The sequence below is a fragment of the Indicator indicator genome, chromosome 23, assembly GCF_027791375.1.
Source record: "Indicator indicator isolate 239-I01 chromosome 23, UM_Iind_1.1, whole genome shotgun sequence".
Taxonomy (NCBI): Eukaryota; Metazoa; Chordata; class Aves; order Piciformes; family Indicatoridae; genus Indicator; species Indicator indicator.
The window spans coordinates 16561057-16580561 of record NC_072032.1 but is presented as its reverse complement, the minus strand read 5'-3'; the positions used below and the strand labels follow the sequence as shown (position 1 = coordinate 16580561).

The window sequence follows — 19505 nt, the reverse complement described above, 5'->3', positions numbered from 1 at the left end:
CAGAAGAGGTTCTGAGGGTGGTGGAACGATGGAAGAGGTTCTGAGGGTGGTGGAACGATGGAAGAGGTTCTGAGGGTGGTGGATAACAGGAAGAGGTTCTGAGGGTGGTGGAACGATGGAAGAGGTTCTGAGGGTGGTGGAACGATGGAAGAGGTTCTGAGGGTGGTGGAACGATGGAAGAGGTTCTGAGGGTGGTGGAACGATGGAAGAGGTTCTGAGGGTGGTGGAACGATGGAAGAGGTTCTGAGGGTGGTGGAACGATGGAAGAGGTTCTGAGGGTGGTGGAACGATGGAAGAGGTTCTGAGGGTGGTGGAACGATGGAAGAGGTTCTGAGGGTGGTGGAACGATGGAAGAGGTTCTGAGGGTGGTGGAACGATGGAAGAGGTTCTGAGGGTGGTGGAACGATGGAAGAGGTTCTGAGGGTGGTGGAACGATGGAAGAGGTTCTGAGGGTGGTGGAACGATGGAAGAGGTTCTGAGGGTGGTGGAACGATGGAAGAGGTTCTGAGGGTGGTGGAATAATGGAAGAGGTTCTGAGGGTGATGGAACAAATCAATTCAAATTTAGAAAATTCCATAATTAGAGACAAAACTTTGGGGTGAAAATCCTGGAATTTTGGCTATTTCAGCTTCGGAAGAGGAGCAGGCCTGGGTGATGAATGATGATGATGTCACCACCAGAATCCCTTCTGGATCTGGGAATGAGGAGGCTTTGCCCTCAGAGCTCCATGGAGAGGTGCCCAAGAGCCTGAAATAATTTCCCAATTTCCAGCATTTTTTGCTCACCAGAAATGGTTCTCTTTTTTTATGGTTTCCTTCTACAGATGGGGTGGAAGAAATTCAGCAGGTTGGAGATCACCTTGATGGTCCTCTTCTGCCTGATGGTGGCTGTGGCTTGTGTCTTCATCGGGCTCTTGGCAACCAAGGACCTGCCATCAGAGGATGATGGTGAGTGGCTGATTCCCACCTGGAGATCTTTGAGGAAAGAAAAAATCCCAGATTTGTAGAAAATTCCAATATTTGGGATGTGTGGGTTGGGTTGGAAGGAACCTTCAAGACCAGAAGGTCCATGGGCAGGGACAGTTGTGCCCCTAGCCAAAGAAGGACACAGACGCTGGTGGAGCGAAGCCAGAGGAGGCCACAATGATGATCCAAGGGCTGGAGCAGCTCTGTTGTGAGCATAGGTTGAGAGAGCTTGGGGTGGTCAGCCTGGAGAAGACTCTAGGAGGATTTCAAACTGCCTTCCAGTACCTGAAGGGGCTACAGGAGAGCTGGGGAGGAACTTTTGACAAGGGCTTGGAGAGACAGGATTAGGGACAAAGGTTTGAAACTGGAGCAGGGGAGACCTAGGTTGGACATCAGGAGGGTGGTGACACTGGAAAAGGCTGCCCAGGGAGGTCATGGATGTCTCCTCCCTCGAGGTGTTCAAGGCCAGGTTGGATGAGGCCTTGAGCAACCTGGACTGGTAGGAGGTGTCCCTGCCCATGGCAGGGGGGTTGGAAGTGGATGATCTTGAATGTCCTTTCCAACCCAACCCATTCTATGAATCCAAGAGGAGTGTGGGCAGCAGGGCAAGAGAGGGGATTCTGCCCTTTGACTCTGCTCTGCTGAGACCTCACCTCCAATCCTGCCTCCAGTTCTGGTGTCCCCAGCAGAAGAAGGACACAGAGCTGATGGAGTGAGGCCAGGGGAGGAGCAGCTCTGCTGTGAGAACAGGCTGAGGGAACTGGGGGTGTTCAGCCTGGAGAGGAGAAGACTCCAGGAGGACCTTAGAGTTGCCTTCCAGTACCTGAAGGGATCCTGCAGAAAGGCTGCAGAGAGACTTTTCATGAGGGTGTCTGGAGACAGGACAGGGGGGAATGGTTTGAAGCTGTGGGAGAGCAGGTTTAGACTGGAGCTGGGGAAGAAGTTCTTCAGGATGAGGGTGGTGAGAAGCTGTGGATGCCTCCTCCCTAGGGGTCTTCAAGGCCAGGCTGGGTGAGGCCTTGAACAGCTGAATCTGGCTGAGAGGTGTCCCTGTCCATGGTGGGGAGGTTGGAGGAGATGACCTCTGAGGGCCCTTCCAACCTGAGCCATTCTGGGGTTCTCTGATGTAAATGTGGTGTCTTGTAGATGTGGTGTCCCTAGGGCTCAGTCATGGGGCCTGGTCTCTTTAAGATCTTCTGGTTCTCTGTAACTCCCTGAAGGGAGGTTGGAGGGATGTGGAGGTTGATGTCTTCTCCTTGGTGTCAAGTGACAAGACCAGAGGAAATGGTTCCAGGCTGCATCAGGGAAGGTTCAGGCTGGATGCTAGGAAATATTTCTTCACTGGAAGGGTTCTCAGACATTGGAAAAGGCTGCCCAGGGCAGTGCTTGGGGTCACCATCCCTGGAGGTATTCGAGCAGCTGTGGGCCTGGTGCTTAGGGCCATGGTTTGGTGCTGACCCTGCAGTGCTGGGTCGATGGATGAGCTGGAGGGCTCTGCCAACCAGATGTTTTCTGTGATTCTGATGGGTCCAGGGTTGGACTGGAAGATCTTGAAGGTCACTTCCAACCAGATCTGTTCTGTGATTCGGTGCAGGGTCCAAGATCCCTGGGGATGCTCAAGGCCAGGTTGGACGAGGCCTTGAGCAACTGAATCTGGCTGGGAGGTGTCCCTGCCCATGGTGGGCAGGTTGGAGGAGATGAGCTCTGAGCTCCCTTCCAACCTAGGCCATTCTAGGAGTCTAGAATTCTATGATCCCAGAAGATTCTATGATCCCAGAGCATTGTAGGATTCCAGGATCCCAGAGCATTTTGTGATCCCAGAGGATTCCATGATCCCCAACACCAAAAAACTCACTTCCTAATCTCAACTTCAGCCCCCAGCCCAGGTCCTTTAACTTCCTATAGGAGTCAGGAGCCTTCAAACCTTTGGAAAATGGAAAAACCTCATGGGTCCCCCCTCCTCCCCCACCCCGCCCCGCAATTAATAATTAATCAGTTAACAATTCCCTCTGCCCTTGGCCCTTTTATGGCTTTATGGCAGCTCCTGATGTTGCTCTCCTCCTATCAGCAGGCAAAGGTGAAGGCGAGCTGGGTGCTGAGCTGGGTGCTGAGCCGGGCACGGATCCAGGCACTGAGCCAGGCACTGAGCTGGGTGCTGAGCCAGGCCCCGCGCCAGGCCCTGCCATGGCAGGATTTGATCTCCTGCTCTTCAACCAAAGGCCAGGGTTAGGTCCTGTCTGAATAACAGCCATGTAGGAACAACAGCAGCAATGCTGCCGCTGCTACTGCGCTATTAATGTGTCTAATTTGTTACCATGGAATAATTTAATGCTGAGAATAACACAAGCAATAGAATAATCACATGATCTATAACGTGTACATCCCATAATAACCTATAATATCATATACTGTTCGACCATTAGCTATTATTATTATATAATTATTTAATTCTTTGCATTAACCTCTTCCTTTCTCTGCCTCCCTTCCCCCCAGACTTTTCCCCTACCTGCCCTTCCCTGGACACAGCCCAGAGGGTCGATTGCATCCCGGACCAGATCGCCACCAAGGTCTGTAAAGAGGGGGACAAAAGAGGCCAACCCCCTGATAATTAATAATTAGCTGCTAATAATGGAGTGGAATTAATTAATATGAGTTAATAATGTATGAGATTAGTTAATATGAGTTAATTAGTTAATATTAGTTAATAATGGTGTGGAATTAGTTATCAGGAGTTAATAATGGTGTGAAATTAAATGATCATCCAACACCAGCCTCGCTCCAGCCTGCTCTGTAGAGAGCAATGAGGTCTCCCCTCAGCCTCCTCTTCTGCAGACTAAACACCCCCAGGTCCCTCAGCTGCTCCTCGCCAGTGCTGAGCAGAGGAGACCCCCATGGAGAAGACCTTCAGATCATGGAGTCCAACCGTGAACCTAGCACTGCCAGGTCACCACCAAACCATGGCCCTCAGCACCACATCTCCACAGCTTCGAAGACCCTCCATGGATGGGGACTCCAGCACTGGCCTGGGCAGCCTTCTTTTGGAGAAGAAATTGTTCCTCATGGCCAAGATGAACCTCCCTGGAGGCAACTTGAGGTCATTTCCTTTTCTCCTGTTGCTTGCTCTTCAGGAGAAGAGCCCAACCCCCACCTGTCTCCAACCTCCTTTCAGGGAGCTGCAGAGAGCAATGAGGTCTCCCCTCAGCCTCTTCTTCTCCAGGCTGAACACCCCCAGGTCCCTCAGCTGCTCCTCCCCAGCCCTGTTCTCCAGACTCTTCCCCAGCTTCGTTGCCCTTGTTTGGACCTGCTCCAGCCCTCAATGTCCTTCTTGCAGTGACGACCCCAAAACTGAACCCAGAACTCAAGGTGTGGCCTCAGCAGTGACCAGGCCAGGAGGACAATCCCTGACCTGCTCCTGCTGCCCACACCATTGCTGATCCAGGCCAGGCTGCTGGTGGCCTTTTAAGCCACCTGGGCACCCTCTGGCTCATCTTCAGCTGCTGTCACCCAGCACCCCCAGGGCCTCTTCTGCCAGGCAGCTCCCCAGCCACACAGCCCCAAGCTGGAAGCCTCCATGGGGTTGTTGTGACCCAAGTGAATGACCCAGCACTGGGCCTGAGGACTATAGAACTAGGGGCCAACAAATGGACCTGAGGGCCACCGAATACACCTGAGCTCCGCCAGATAGACCTGAGGGCCACCAAACAGACCCAAAAGGCCCCCAAATAACCTGAAGAGAACCAAACAGACCTGAGGCCCACCAGATGGATCTGTGTGCCACCAAATGGACCTGAAGGTTGTCAAAAGGACCTTTGTGCCACCAAACTCTCCTGTGGGCCACCAAACAGACCTGAGTGACAGCAAATAACCTGGGGGCCACCAAATAATCTGAAGAGAACTAAACAGACCTGAGGCCCACCAGATGGACCTGTGTGCCACCAAATGGACCTGAAGGCCATGAAACAAACCTGTGGGCCATCAAAGAACCTACGGGCCACCAAATGGACCTGGGAACCATCATACAGATCTGAGGGCCACCAAATGGACCTGAGGGCTGTTCAGAGTTGGGATTGGGCTGGTTGTAGACATCACAACAGGCTTCTGGTGGTTGCATTCCAAGGTGGGGTTCACCTGTCCTAAAATCTCCTCTCTTGGGCCAGAGCCTCTGCTCCCGCCGTGGATGCTGCTGGAGCCCCTTGAGTGAGACCAACGTGCCCTGGTGCTTCTTCTCTTCAGACCATGGCTACACAGTGGATGGGGACCTGGTGACCACACAGCAAAGTGAGTTGGCCTCTCCCTCTCCCTCCCCCTCCCCCTTGGTCATGGTTGATCAAGATTCATGGCTGATCATTTCTTCATCACAATGATCAAGCTCATTGGCTTTGTAAGGTCTCTTCCCATCCAAACCAGTCTGGGATTCTGTGATTATATAGTCCATAGACACTTGGATGGCCTCCAAGATGTCCATGGTTGATCACGTTTCATGGCTGTCACAATTCATGATTGCTCAGGATTCATGGTTGGCCATCATTCGTGGTCGCTCAGAATTCATGGTTGGCCATCATTCATGGTCGCTCAGAATTCCTGGTTGGCCATCATTCCTGGTTGGCCATCATTCCTGGTTGGCCATCATTCCTGGTTGGCCATCATTCATGGATGACCGTCATTCATAGTTGCTCAGGATTCCTGGTTGGCCATCATTCCTGGTTGGCCATCATTCCTGGTCGCTCAGGATTCATGGTTGGCCATCATTCATGGTTGACCATCATTCATGCTTGCTCAGGATTCCTGGTTGGCCATCATTCATGGTTGGCCAGGGTTCATGGTTGGCCATCGTTCATGGTTGGCCATCGTTCATGGTTGGCCATCATTCATGGTTGCTCAGGGTTCATGATTGGCCATCATTCATGGTTGCTCAGGGTTCATGGTTGGCCATCATTCATGGTTGACCATCATTCATGGTTGCTCAGGGTTCATGGTTGGCCATCATTCATGGTTGGCCATCATTTCTGGTTGGCCATCATTCATGGTTGATCATTTCTTCATCACAGTGATCAACCTGGTTACCTTTAGAAAGTCCCTTCCCACCCAAACCCTGCTTGGTCTCCTTCCCCACCAGGGCTGCAGGCCACCCTGACCCGGCTTCCTTCGCCATCGCTCTTTGGCCATGACATCAACAACCTTCTCCTCACCATGGAGCACCAGACCCCAAACCGCTTCCACTTCAAGGTGAGCTTCTCACCCCCTCTTTGGAAAGCTTTTGACCTCCCTGCTTCATCAGGAGATGTTCCACAGGTGTCTCAGTTCTCCTGTGACACCACCCAGCCTTGCTCCTCCAAGGATTTTGACTAAAAGAGGCTTTTATACCCCAAACCCAGCAGGGTTCATGGTTGAGAAGCTCCAAAAAACCTTCAGAATTGGTTCTTCCACTGGCACTGGAAAAGAGTTTTGGGGCCAAAAGCAATTCTTTAGGTCCATCTCATGATGCTTTTTGGGTTCTGGAAGGTTCAAAGCTTGTGGCAAAAATAAATTTAGAGTAAGGTAGAAATTTCTCCTAAACGAGGCCAAATCCCCTCCCCTCCTCTCGCCTTTCCTCTCCTCTTTCCTCTCCTCTCCTTTTCCACCTCCTATCTATTTCCCATGGGGAAATCACCCTCAGATCAGGCAAAAGTGGGAAATGTTCTCTTTATCCAGCCAAGGAAAGAGGCTGAGCAGGTCTGCACAGGCTTCGTGTTGTCCTTGATTGGTGTTGAGCCTTTCTTGTTGTGAAGCTGTTTGGACAACAAGTGGGGATGGGATTTTTTTTTCGGTCATCAAGTGCAATTTGGGTGGTCCTGCTGGAAGGAGATACTAATTACTAAATGTCTTCTTTTGTCCTTAAAATCATTTTGTCCTTTGACCTCACTTTGTCCTCTCAACCCACCTAGATCACCGACCCCAACAACCGAAGGTTTGAAGTCCCCCATGAGCATGTGAAATCTTTCACGGGTCCAGCAGCCTCCAACCTCAACTACAAAGTTGAGGTCCAACACAACCCCTTTGGCATCAAGGTGACCAGAGCCAGCACTGGAAAAATTGTGTGAGTAAATTCAGGGAGTTTTTATCTCCAGCTGTGGTGGATTTCATCTTCATGATGATTGTTATCTCAGAAGGTGCTTTCTTGGGCATAGGAAATGTGGTCTGGATGATTGGGGAGTGAGGTGGAAGTCAACTGGTTGAAGGAAAGAAGTCAGAGACTGACAGGGACAGGGACTAGTTGGAGGTCTGTATTCAATGGAGACCCTCAAGGGCCATTACTGGGACCAGGACTCTTCACCAAGGACCTGGATGAGGGTTCAGAGGGCACTGCCAGATAGTTTGCTGGTGGCACCAAACTGGGAGGAGTGGTGGCACCTCCTCAGTCTGTGAATTAAATTGAATTAAATAGAATGGAATTGATTTAGATTCAGTTCTGTTGAATTGGATTAAATGAATGGAATGGAATGGAATGGAATGGAATGGAATGGAATGGAATGGAATGGAATGGAACAGAACGGAATTGAATGGAATGGAATGGAATTAGATACGAGACACAACATCACAGAACCACAGAATCATGTTAGGGGTTGGAAGGGACCTCCAGAAATCATCCAGTCCACCCCCCCTGCCAGAGCAGGATCACATAGAGCAGGTTACACAGGAATGCATCTGGGTGGGTTTGCGATGTCTCTAGAAAAGGAGACTTGACAACCTCTGCAGGCAGTCTAGTCCAGGGCTCTGGCACCCTCATAGTGAAAAAGTCTCTCCTCATGTCCATGTGGAAGCTCCTCTGGTCCAGCTTGCGCCCAGTATCCCCCATCCTGTCACTGGACATCCCTGAGCAGAGCCCAGCTCTGTCCTCCTGACACTGCCCTGCACATCTTTATCAACAGGAATGAGGTCAGCCTTCAGGCTCCTCTGCTCCAACCTTCAAGCCCCAGCTCCCTCAGCCTGTCCTCGGAAGGCCTTGAGATGTTTCACTGCCTTCAGCAGCTCTGTGGCTCTGCACTGTACTCTTTCAAGCAGTTCCCTGAGGTCCTTCTTGAACTGAGAGACCCAGAACTGGACACAAGATTCCAGATGTGGCCTCAGCAGGGCAGAATAGAGGGGCAGGAGAACCTCTCTCAACTTACTCACCACAGCCCTTCTAATCCACCCCAGGATGTCATTGGCCTTCTTGGCCACAAGGGCACATTGCTGGCTCATGCTAATCTTGTTGTCCATGAGGACATCCAGGTCCTTGTCCCCAGAGCTGCTCTTCAACAATCTCCCAACCTCTACTGACCAGTTTTGGCCAAGTGACCAAATAGTGTCAAGTGGTGGCCAATCTCTCTATGTAAAGGCTTGGATGTCTTGTGGGGGTGGCTTTTGGCTCTAACAATGGACCCAAACTTCATGATCACCATTGTTAATGTCACCTTCTGGTGTTTCCCCAGCTTTGACACCACCATTGGTCCTCTGGTCTATGCTGACCAGTTCCTGCAGCTCTCCATCAGACTCCCCAGTGGCAACGTCTACGGGGTGGGTGAGCACGTCCACAAGCAGTACCAGCACGACCTCAACTGGAAGATCTGGCCCATACACAACAGGGACACAGCTCCTTCTGGGGTAACTCTTTCATTTTAGCACATTTTCTTCTTTTATTCAGGCAAATTCTGGACTCCAGCCACGGCTGGAGCTTTAAGGAGATCTTCTGAGGCCTGGAGAAGAGAAGACTCCAGGGGAACTTTAGAGCAGCTTTCCAGTGCTTCAAGGGATTCCACAGAAAGGCTGCAGAGGGACTTTTCTTGAGGGTGTCTGGAGACAGGACAAGAGGGAATGATTTGAAGCTGAGGGAGAGCAGGGTTAGGCTGGAGCTGAGGAAGAAGCTCTTCAGGATGAGGGTGGTGAGATTCTTGAGCAGGCTGCCCAGAGAGGCTGTGGATGTCTCCTCCCTGGGGGTGTTCAAGGCCAGGCTGGATGAAGCCTTGAGGAGCCAAGCCTCGTTGAGAGGTGTCCCTGCCCATGGTGGGGAGGTTTGAGATGATTTCTGAAGTGCCTTCCAACCTGACCCTTTCTGGGGTTCTCTGAAATTTCCCCAAATGTTTAGGTAATTTCCTTCAGATTTGGAGATTTCCTCAAATTTGGGGCAAATTACCCCAAACTTTCAGGTGCATTTCCTCGGATTTGAGGTGAATTTCCACAATTTTTTAGCTGGAGTCCTCAGATTTGGGTTCATTTCCCCCAAATGTAGGCCTTCAACAGAATTTAAGCAACTTGAAGGCATTCCCATCAAGGAGAGAATCAACCCCCTGAGGTCACCCTGGGTGTTCCTGAGAAGCTGTGACCTCACTTGATGAATTTTTGTGCTTTTTTTATTTTGTGATTTTTTTTTTTTTAACCAAATTCATTCCTTTTTTTCCCCTTGAAGAATGTAGAAAATTTATACGGTGCTCAGACCTTCTTCTTGTGCTTGGAAGATGAAAGTGGAGCTTCTCTTGGTGTCTTCTTGATGAACAGCAATCCCATGGGTAAGGAAAACATGGGAAAGAAATAGACAGTTTAAGCCAAAAGAATTACTGGAAACCACTGCTGCAAGCTCTAGAACAGGTTTTGGGTTTCCTTGACTATTTCTGGTTGTTTCTTTTCTCTCTGGGGTTGCCATCAGAAGCCACTGGGGCTGTCCTCAGTTGATTTTGTTCCTCTCAGAGGTCGCCATGCAGCCGGCACCGGCCGTCACCTACAGAACCATCGGGGGAGTTCTGGACTTTTATGTCTTCCTTGGGGACACCCCTGAGCAGGTGGTGCAGGAGTATGTGAAGGTAGGTTGGGGAACACCAGCCCAAGGCGTCCTCTAGTCTTGGAGACAGTCAAGGACAATCCTGGGTGATGGAGCACTGAAACAAGCTGTGCTGGAGAGGTTGTGGAATCTCCTTCTCTGGAGACTCTCAAAGCTGACCTGGATATGTTTTTGTGTGTCCTGCTCTGGCAGGGGGCCGGACTGGATGATCTCTGGTGATCCCTTCCAACCCCTAATGTTCTGTGATTGTGTGATTCTGGGCAAACAGCTCTTGCTTGTGGTGCTCCAGCCAGGGCTGATCATTGAGTTGATGGTCTCCATCCTGTGCTTGACCTTGAGAAATTCTGCATTTTCCTCCATGTTTATGTTTCCCCTCCTTTATTTCCACCACTCTTCACTATTTTCATGGATACAAAACTGGAACTCACCAGTGGGATTTTATGGCAGCAAAGTACCCAAAACTCCACCCAGCTATTGAGGGCTCTGTGGCAGCTAATTCTTATCTCTATTTTTGATGAGCTCCACAGTTCAGGTGAGATAGGGAACCACTGGAGAGAGTCCAGTGGAGGCTCTGAAGATGCTGAGGGGCCTGGAGCATCTCTGTGAGGAGCCCTGGGGCTGTTGAGCCTGGGGAAGAGCAGCCACAGAGGGGATCTGAACAATGCTCAGCAAGTGTTGGGGGGAAGAGGCTGGGGCCAGACTCTTGTCAGTGGTGCCCAGGGACAGGACAAGGGACAAGGGGAACAAACTGGAAGCCAGGACGTTCCGTCTGAAGATCAGGAAAAGCTTGTTGGTGTGAGGGTGCTAGAGGCCTGGAGCAGGCTGCCCAGAGAGGTTGTGGAGTCTCCTTCTCTGGAGAGCTTTCAGCCCCACCTGGCCACTGTGATGCTGAGCAAGCTGCTGTGGGTGACCCTTTTTGAGCAGGGGTTTGGACTGGGTGAGCTCCAGAGGCCCCTTCCAACCCTCACCATGCTGGTATTCTTGGATAACGTATCATGAGATGATGAGGTGAGATATGAGATGAAGATGAAATAAGACAGGACAGGACAAGAAAGACACAGCAAGTCAAGACAAGACAGGAGATGAACCAGGGTCTTTATTGGTAACAGTGGATCCCTGAGCCTTGGCACTATTCACATTTTGGTTTTGGGAGTAAAAAGAAGATAGAAGCACACTTCCCTCGTGGATACTCCATGAATCAGACGTTATGGTTCTCAGGTTGAGTCTCTGATTTGAGAGAGAATTGGAGAATTTAGGGGATCAGACCCAAAGGAGGAGGCTGACACCACTCTGTTTGATCCCCCCAGTTCATTGGGCTGCCAGCGTTGCCTGCCTACTGGACCCTGGGGTTCCAGCTGAGCCGCTACGATTACGGCTCCCTGGCTGAGGTGAAGACTGTGGTGGAGAGGAACAGAGCCATCGGCCTCCCTCACGTGAGTAGAAACCTCAAGGGTTGAGCCTCCCCATCTAGGGCTGCTCGGACTGCCGGCGAGGTTGCTTCTCAAGAAGGTTTTATCTTGAAACTTCCATCTCAAGAGGCTTTTTGGCTCAAAATTTCCATCTCAAAATCTTTTGTGGATCAAAATTTCCATCTGATGAAGGTTTTTATGGCTTAAAATTTCCATCTCAATAAATTATTTTTGGCTTAAAGTTTCCACCTCAAGAAGGTTTTTGGCTTAAAATTATCATCTTGAGAAGATTTTTGGCTTCTAATTTTCATCTCAAGACGATTTTTAGTTTAAATTTTCTATATAAAAAAGAATTTTTGCTTAAACTCTCCACCTCAAGAATTTTTAGGCTTAAAACTTCCATCTCAAGATGATTTTTGGGTTAAAATTTCCATCTCAGGAAGTTTTTTGGCTTAAAATTTCCACCTCAGGAAGTTTTCAGCTTAAAACTTGCATCTCAAGAAAATTTTCGGCTCAACATTTCCTCCTGAAGAAGATTTTTTTTGGCTAAAAATTTCCACCTCAGCAAAGCAGCTCGACAGAGAAGGAGCTGCAAGGTGTGGTTGTCCACAGGCCAGCAGTGTCCTCTTTTGGCCACAAAAGGGACCCATTTAGTGAGGTTTAAAAACTACTTCAGGTGCCCACATCCAGCAAAGGGGGGAGGGGCGGGAGGATGGTGGCAGCTGCTTTTCTGAGCAGCGTGTTGAGAGGACCTGATGTGGCTGGACCCTCTCGTGTCCCATCTGAAGTCCTGTCTGATGTTCCTCTCCCAGGATGTCCAGCACACAGACATCGACTACATGGATGAAAAGAAAGATTTCACCTACGACAAAGAGAAGTTCAAAGACCTGCCCAGCTTCCGAACCTACATGAACGACCATGGGCAGAAGTACATCATCATCCTGGTGAGCACTCCCTGCTGCCTTTCCTCCTCCCTCCCTTCTCCCTCCCTCCTGCCTTTTTTTCTCCCCTCCTTTCCCCCCCTCCTTTCCCCCCCTCCTTTCCCCCCCTCCTTTCCCCCCCTCCTTTCCCCCCCCTCCTTTCCCCCCCTCCTTTCCCCCCCTCCTTTCCCCCCCTCCTTTCCCCCCCTCCTTTCCCCCCCTCCTTTCCCCCCCTCCTTTCCCCCCCTCCTTTCCCCTTCCCCCCCTTCCTTTCCTTTCCCCTTTCCCCCCCCTTCCTTTCCTTTCCCCTTCCCCCCCCTTCCTTTCCTTTCCCCTTCCCCCCCCTTCCTTTCCTTTCCCCTTCCCCCCCCTTCCTTTCCTTTCCCCTTCCCCCCCCTTCCTTTCCTTTCCCCTTCCCCCCCCTTCCTTTCCTTTCCCCTTCCCCCCCCTTCCTTTCCTTTCCCCTTCCCCCCCCTTCCTTTCCTTTCCCCTTCCCCCCCCTTCCTTTCCTTTCCCCTTCCCCCCCCTTCCTTTCCTTTCCCCTTCCCCCCCCTTCCTTTCCTTTCCCCTTCCCCCCCCCTTCCTTTCCTTTCCCCTTCCCCCCCCCTTCCTTTCCTTTCCCCTTCCCCCCCCCCTTCCTTTCCTTTCCCCTTCCCCCCCCCCTTTCTTTCCTTTCCCCTTCCCCCCCCCTCCTTTCCTTTCCCCTTCCCCCCCCCCTTCCTTTCCTTTCCCCTTTCCCCCCCCCTTCCTTTCCTTTCCCCTTTCCCCCCTCCTTCTCCCCCTCAGGCAGCTGTGGTGCCCCAGTTAACCTTTTCCTGTCCTGCTCTCTCCACCTCAGGATGCTGCCATCTGCATGGAGGCTCTATCCGACGGCTCCCCGTACCTGACCTATGAGAGGGGGCAGAGCAGGGGCGTCTGGGTGAACGAGTCCAACAGCGACACGCCATTGGTTGGCCAGGTAACGACCCCAGGGCAGAGACCCACCGTGGGTTTGGTAACATTTTACTCTTTTCAGGCTCTTTCCTGGGTTTTTGGTAACATTTCCCTCTTTTAATTCTGTTTCCTGGGCTTTTTAGATGAGGCCTTGAGCAGCTGAGTCTAGCTGAGAGGTGGCCCTGCCCACAGTGCTCTGGGAAGTTGGAGGAGATGACTTCTGAGGTCCCTTCCAATCTTGAGCCATTCTAGGATTCTATGATAATTTAATTTAGTTGAATATAATTTAGTCGAATTTAATTTAGTCAAATTTAATTTAACTTTATTTTAATTTAACTTAGTTAATGTAATGATTTCCCCCTTTGGTGGCAGGTGTGGCCAGGACAAACAGTCTTCCCAGACTTTACCAACCCTGAGTGCACGAACTGGTGGGTGGAGGAATGCAAAATCTTCTATGACCAAGTGCCCTACGATGGGATCTGGATTGTGAGCAAATCCTGGTTTGGGGCTTTTTTAGCAGAGTTTGATACACTTGGGTGAAATTTGTTTCTGTTTATTCCTATGTCAATGGGATTTTTACAGAAATTACATTAATGTGACATGTTGGATGCCTGCTTCTGTCTGTAAGAAGTGATTTAATTAATCATCAAATTTTATTTCATTTATTTTACCCAAGAAGCTGACCCAGACCATTATTATCACACTTAATTTAAAGAATAAATTTAAGAAAATGGAAATTTCAGAAATTTCAGAAGTTATAAAATTGAATTTCAGAATTAAAAAAAAATGGATTTCAGAATGTCTTTATAAAATTTCATTTCAGAAGTTAATGTCAGAGTTTATAATATTTACTTTTGGAATTTATAAAGTTTAATTTCAGAATTTATAAAATCTAATATCTGGTTTTATAACTTTTAATTTCATAATTTGTACAATTTAATTTCAGAATTGATACATTTTAATTTCAGAATTTTATTTTCAGAATTTAGAAAATTTAATTTTCTATTTTAATTTCAGAATTTATGAAATTCAGTGTCAGAATTCATCAGATTTTGTGTCATAATTTATTTTCAGAATTCATAAAACGTCATTGCAGAATTTCTAATTTCAAATTTTGTACAATTTCATTTCAGAATTTCATTTCTGAATTTATAAAATTTTATTTCAGAATTTAATTTTTTTTCCTCCCCTTTAGGGAGAAACTCTTTTCCCTCCTGAGAAAAGATGAAAACCCTTCATAGGACTTGGGATTTCAACACATTAAAGCCATTTTTCAACCTGGGCGGGCTGGGGATTTGGTCAGTGAGGAACCTCATGAGGTTCAACCAGGGCAAGGGCAGGGTCCTGCTCCCGAGGAGGAACAACCCCCTGAACCGCCAGGACAGCTTAGGGGGGTGGGGGGGGCCTGCTCGGAAGCAGCTTCTCGGAAGCAGCAGGGAGAAGGACCTGGGAGTGATTGGGGACAAGAAGTTGTCCATGAGCCAGCAGCGCCCTCTTGTGGCCAAGAAGGCCAATGGTGTCCTGGGGGACATGAAAGAAGAGTGTGGCCCAGAGAACCTCTCCTGTGCACCAGTGAGGCTGTATCTACAGTACCGGGACCCGTTCTGGGCTCCCCAGTTCAAGGGAGACAGGGAACTCCTGGAGAGAGTCCAGTGGGGGCTGGGAAGATGCTGAAGGGCCTGGAGCAGCTCTGTGAGGAGCCTTGGGGCAGTCCCAGAGGGGATCTTATCAAGACTGAGCAAGAGCCAGTTGTGGGGGGCCAGACTCTTGTCAGTGGTGCCCAGGGACATAGATAAGGGGCAAGGGGCACAAACTGGAGCACAGGAGGTTCCACCTGGGAGGGTGGTGGAGGACTGGAGCAGGCTGCCCAGAGAGGTTGTGGAGCCTCCTTCTCTGAAGAGTTTCCAGCCTCCTCTGGCCATTGTGATCCTGAGCAAGCTGCTGTGGGTGCCCTGCTGGAGCAGGGAGGTTGAACTGGATGATCTCTAGAGGTCACTCCAATGCCCACCATGGTGATCACCATGTGATGCTTTGCAATAGTGATCCTACAAGCAAGACCTTGGGCCATTAGGATTGATTATGATGATCAATAGATTATTAGTTATCCAGACTGGGTGAGATCCCAACATCCTTTCCAACCCCACCACACTGGGATTCATGTTTGAAACACAGGATTTGGGAAGATTGAGAGTGATTAATTCCCCCAATTTAGGTGGAATCCCACCACTGTCACTTGAAAATCAGCTCTTTTTGACACTCAGAGAGATGTTATTTAATTTTTCCCATTTTTAATCATTTTTTTGGTGTGTAGATGAATGTCCAGGTTGCTGGATGAGGGCTTCAGCATCTTATCAGTACTTTTGTGGAGGAGATGATCTCTGAGGTCCCTTCCAACTTGAGACATTCTGGAGTTCTAGGATTTAATTTAATTTAGTTTAGTTTAATTTAATTTTAATTTAATTTTAAGTTTAGTTTAGTTTAATTTAATTTAGTTTAGTTTAATTTAATTTAGTTTAGTTTAATTTAATTTAGTTTAATTTAATTTAATTTAGTTTAATTTAATTTAATTTAGTTTAATTTAATTTAATTTAGTTTAATTTAATTTAGTTTAGTTTAATTTAATTTAATTTAGTTTAATTTAATTTAATTTAGTTTAGTTTAATTTAATTTAGTTTAGTTTAATTTAATTTAGTTTAGTTTAATTTAATTTAGTTTAGTTTAATTTAATTTAATTTAGTTTAATTTCGTTTAATTTAGTTTAATTTCGTTTAATTTAGTTTAATTTCGTTTAATTTAATTTCATTTGAATCAATGTAATTTAATATAATTATATTTTATTTTAATTTAACTTAGTTTAAGTTAATTTAGTTTAGTTGAATTTAAATTAATTTCTGTTCATTTAATTTGATATAATTTAATGTAATTTAATGTAATTTAATTTAATTGGTTCCTTCCTGTGAAGTGGGTTTGTGAGAATGTGTTTGGCTGAAAGCCCAGGAAATGTTTTTGGTATGAAACAAAAAACCCCAAAAAGACCAATTTCTGAAACTAGAATTTGTGATTTATATTTTTCTTTTAGGATATGAATGAAGTCTCCAGCTTTGTCCAAGGCTCAAATAAAGGCTGTGAGGAGAATGACTTGAACTATCCTCCCTTCACACCACGTAAGTCCTACTGCCTTTAGATGTGGGGTGGAAAACCGAATAAAAAAGTAAAAAAAAAAAGAAAAAAGAAATAAAAAAACAAATTTAGAAGTTAAGCAAAAATGAAATAAAAAATAAACAAAAAAAACCCTAAAAGTAATACAAAATTTAAATAAAAATCTAAATTAAAAACTAAATTAAAATAATTTTTAAAATAAATATAAAAAGTAAATCTAAAATTAAATAAAATACCAAAAATTTTAACAAACATTTTAAAAAATAAGACATTACATAAAAAATACATCAAAAATTAAATAAAAAATAAATCTAAAATAATTTTTAAATTAAATAAAAAATGGTTTAAAAATTAAATTTAAAAATAAAATTAAAAAATATTTTAACCCCTAAAATTAAATACAAAAATATTTTTTTTAAAAAAAAGAAAAAAAAAAGAAGAAACAATTTAAAATCTTACATAAAAATGAAAAAATGTTATCAACCAAAAAGCAAATATTAAATTAATAGACATTTAAATTTTAAAAAAATCAAAATTTAAATTAAAAAATTAGTTAAAAATTCTGAAATTGAAAATGAACCCAAACTGAACTGAGTCTCCTCAGAGCTTTTCAGCCAAGCCTGGTGGCTGTGTTGATCTGCTTGAGGCTTTACAGTGGGACCCGGACAGGTGGGACCCGGACAGGTGGGACCCGGACAGGTGGGACCCACAGCCAAGGGAAGACCCAAGGGCCAAGGCTTATTGGATGAAGCTCACCAAGGCCAAAGGCCAGGTCCTGCTGCATTTTCCCTTCATTACATTATTTATTTTTTCCCCCAGAATTGTATCCAAAACATTGAAGAAATCTCTTGAATTTCATTTAATTTTATTTTTTCAAGTGAAAAAAAGAGTTGAGCCCAATGATTTTTCAATCTTCTTCTCAACCTTCTTCCTTCCAGATGTTGTTGACAGGCTTCTGTATTCCAAAACCCTCTGCATGGATGCCAGGCAGATGTGGGGACGTCAATATGATGTCCACAACCTCTATGGGTACTCCATGATCATCTCAACACAAAGGTGAGGATCAGGTCTGTGGCCAGTCGTGGTCAATATCTTCATTGGTGACCTGGAGGAAGGGATTGGGTGGACCCTCAGCAGGTTTCCTGATGATACCAAACTGATAGGGTGGTACCTATCAGATACCCCATTGGGCTCTGCTGCCATCCAATGAGATCTGAACAGGTTGGAGAGCTGAGTGAGGAACCTCATGAGGTTCAACAAGGACAAGAGCAGAGTCCTGCATCTGGGGAGGAAGAGCACCAGGTACCAGCACACACTAGAAGTTGTTCTGCTGGAAAGCAGATCCGTGGAGAAGGACCTTGGAGTGCTGGTGGACACCAAGTGCCCTTGTGGCCAAGAAGACCTGGGGTTCATCAAGAAGAGTGGCCAGCAGGTCTAGGGAGGTTCTTTTGCCCATCTACTCTGCCCTGATGGGACCACACCTGGAATGTTGTGTCCAGTTTTGGTCTGACCAGTTCAAGAAGGTCCAGTGGAGGTTATGAGGATGATAAAGGGGCAAGCATCTCTCTGTTGTGGAGAAAGACTGAGAGATCTGGGAATCTTGGCAGTTTGGGGTCAATGGTTGGATTAGGTGACCTAGAAGTTCTCCTCCAACCAAAACCATTCCATGACCCAGCACTAAGCCCTCCTAGCCCAGACCCAACCATCTCCTGGGCTGGTCCCCAGCAGTGTGGGCAGTAGATTCTGCCCCTTTGCATCGCCCTGCTGGGACCCCACCTGCAGTGCTGGGGCCAGCTCTGGAATCCTCAGCACAGCACAGACAGGGACCTGTTGGAATGGGGCCAGAGAAGGTCACAATCATGCTGGGAGGGCTGGAAGCCTTCTGCTGTGTGGTCAGGCTGAGAGAGTTGGGGTTGTTCAGCCTGGAGAAGAGAAGGCTCCAGGGAGACCTTCTGGTGGCCTTTCAGTGCTTCAAGGGTCCTCAAAGGAAGCTGGGGACAGACTTTTGAGCAGGGCCTGTTGTGACAGGACAAGGGGGGATGGTTGAAGCTAAAAAGGGAGAGACTTACACCAGATCTACAGAAGTGAGGGTGGGGAGATCCTGGCCCAGGTTGCCCGGAGAGGTGGGAGCTGCCCCATCCCTAGAACCATTGCCGGTCAGGTTGTCTGGGGCTCTGAGCAACCTGCTCTGGTTGGGGATGTCCCTGCTGACTGCTGGAGGATTTAAATGGATGAGCTTGAAAGGTACCTTCCAGCCCAAACCAGTCTGGGATTCCATGATTATTAATTTAGTTCAGAGACACTGGGTTGAGCTTTAGGATATCCCTGTCTGCATGGCCATGGTTGATCAGGATCCATGGTTGATGCTTTCTTCATCACAATGATCAAAACGGTTGGTGGTTGTGATCAGCCAATGAGCATCATAAGGACCTTTTCTCCTTCCAGTTCTGCTCATCTCCACAACTGCAGATTTTTGTCTTTTTTTTTTTTTTTTACCCAATTCCAACTGGGTTTTGTTTGTTTGCTTGCTCCACTTTCAGAGCCATTGAAGCTTTGTTTCCTGGAAAGCGCAGCTTCCTCCTTTCAAGATCCACTTTTGCAGGCTCAGGGAAATATGCAGGACACTGGCTAGGTGACAACACAGCATCGTGGGACCAGATGAAGTGGGCCATACCTGGAATGCTGGAATTTGGCCTCTTTGGAATCCCCTATGTATGGAAACAGCTGTCTTGGTACCTTCTCAGCAGGGGTGAATCCATAATGACAGGCAGGTGGAGGAGGCTCTGCAGGGAGATTTGGATGGGTTGAGGTCAGTGGGATGAGGTTCAACAAGGCCAAGTGCTGGGTCCTGCACTTGGGTCACAACAACGCCAAGCAACACTCCAGGCAGAGTGGCTGGGAACTGCCCAGCAGAGAAAGACCTGGGGGTGTTGGCTGATAGCAGCTGGAGACAAACCAGGCCAAAAAGGCCACCAATATCCTGGCCTGGATGAAAACCAGTCCAGCAGTCACCAGACATGACGGTACCCCTGTACCAGGCACTGGTGAGTCCACACCTTGAGTTCTGGGTTCTGTTTTGGGCCCCTCACCCCAGAAAAGACTTCTTGACTGGAAGAGTGGTCAGGCATGGGAACAGGCTGGCCAGGGAGGTGGTGGAGTCCCCATCTTTGGAGGTGTTCAAGTAGCTGTGGATGTGCTTCTGGACATGGTTTAGTGGTCATGGGAGTTGGGTTATGGTTGGACCTTATGATCTCAGAGGTCTTTTCCAGCCTTAGTTTCTATGATGCTCTGTAGAAATGGCCAACTCTTAGCCCTGGTCAACAGT

General features: G+C 47.7%; 1 protein-coding gene across 1 annotated transcript in view; it reads left to right on the top strand.

Annotated features, from left to right (window-relative positions):
• Nucleotides 1-823: 823 nt before the first annotated feature.
• The window catches only part of LOC128974880 (maltase-glucoamylase-like), a 73270-nt gene continuing 54588 nt past the window's right edge, over nucleotides 824-19505 (top strand). Inside the window, exons 1-15 of the mRNA XM_054391635.1 lie at nucleotides 824-947; nucleotides 3459-3532; nucleotides 5123-5243; nucleotides 6082-6191; nucleotides 6890-7041; nucleotides 8417-8588; nucleotides 9391-9490; nucleotides 9669-9781; nucleotides 11067-11192; nucleotides 11981-12112; nucleotides 12927-13046; nucleotides 13394-13507; nucleotides 16101-16185; nucleotides 17119-17236; nucleotides 18721-18892. Of these exons, the coding sequence (XP_054247610.1) occupies nucleotides 824-947; nucleotides 3459-3532; nucleotides 5123-5243; nucleotides 6082-6191; nucleotides 6890-7041; nucleotides 8417-8588; nucleotides 9391-9490; nucleotides 9669-9781; nucleotides 11067-11192; nucleotides 11981-12112; nucleotides 12927-13046; nucleotides 13394-13507; nucleotides 16101-16185; nucleotides 17119-17236; nucleotides 18721-18892 (1833 nt within the window). The remainder of the gene's footprint in view (nucleotides 948-3458; nucleotides 3533-5122; nucleotides 5244-6081; nucleotides 6192-6889; nucleotides 7042-8416; nucleotides 8589-9390; nucleotides 9491-9668; nucleotides 9782-11066; nucleotides 11193-11980; nucleotides 12113-12926; nucleotides 13047-13393; nucleotides 13508-16100; nucleotides 16186-17118; nucleotides 17237-18720; nucleotides 18893-19505) is intronic.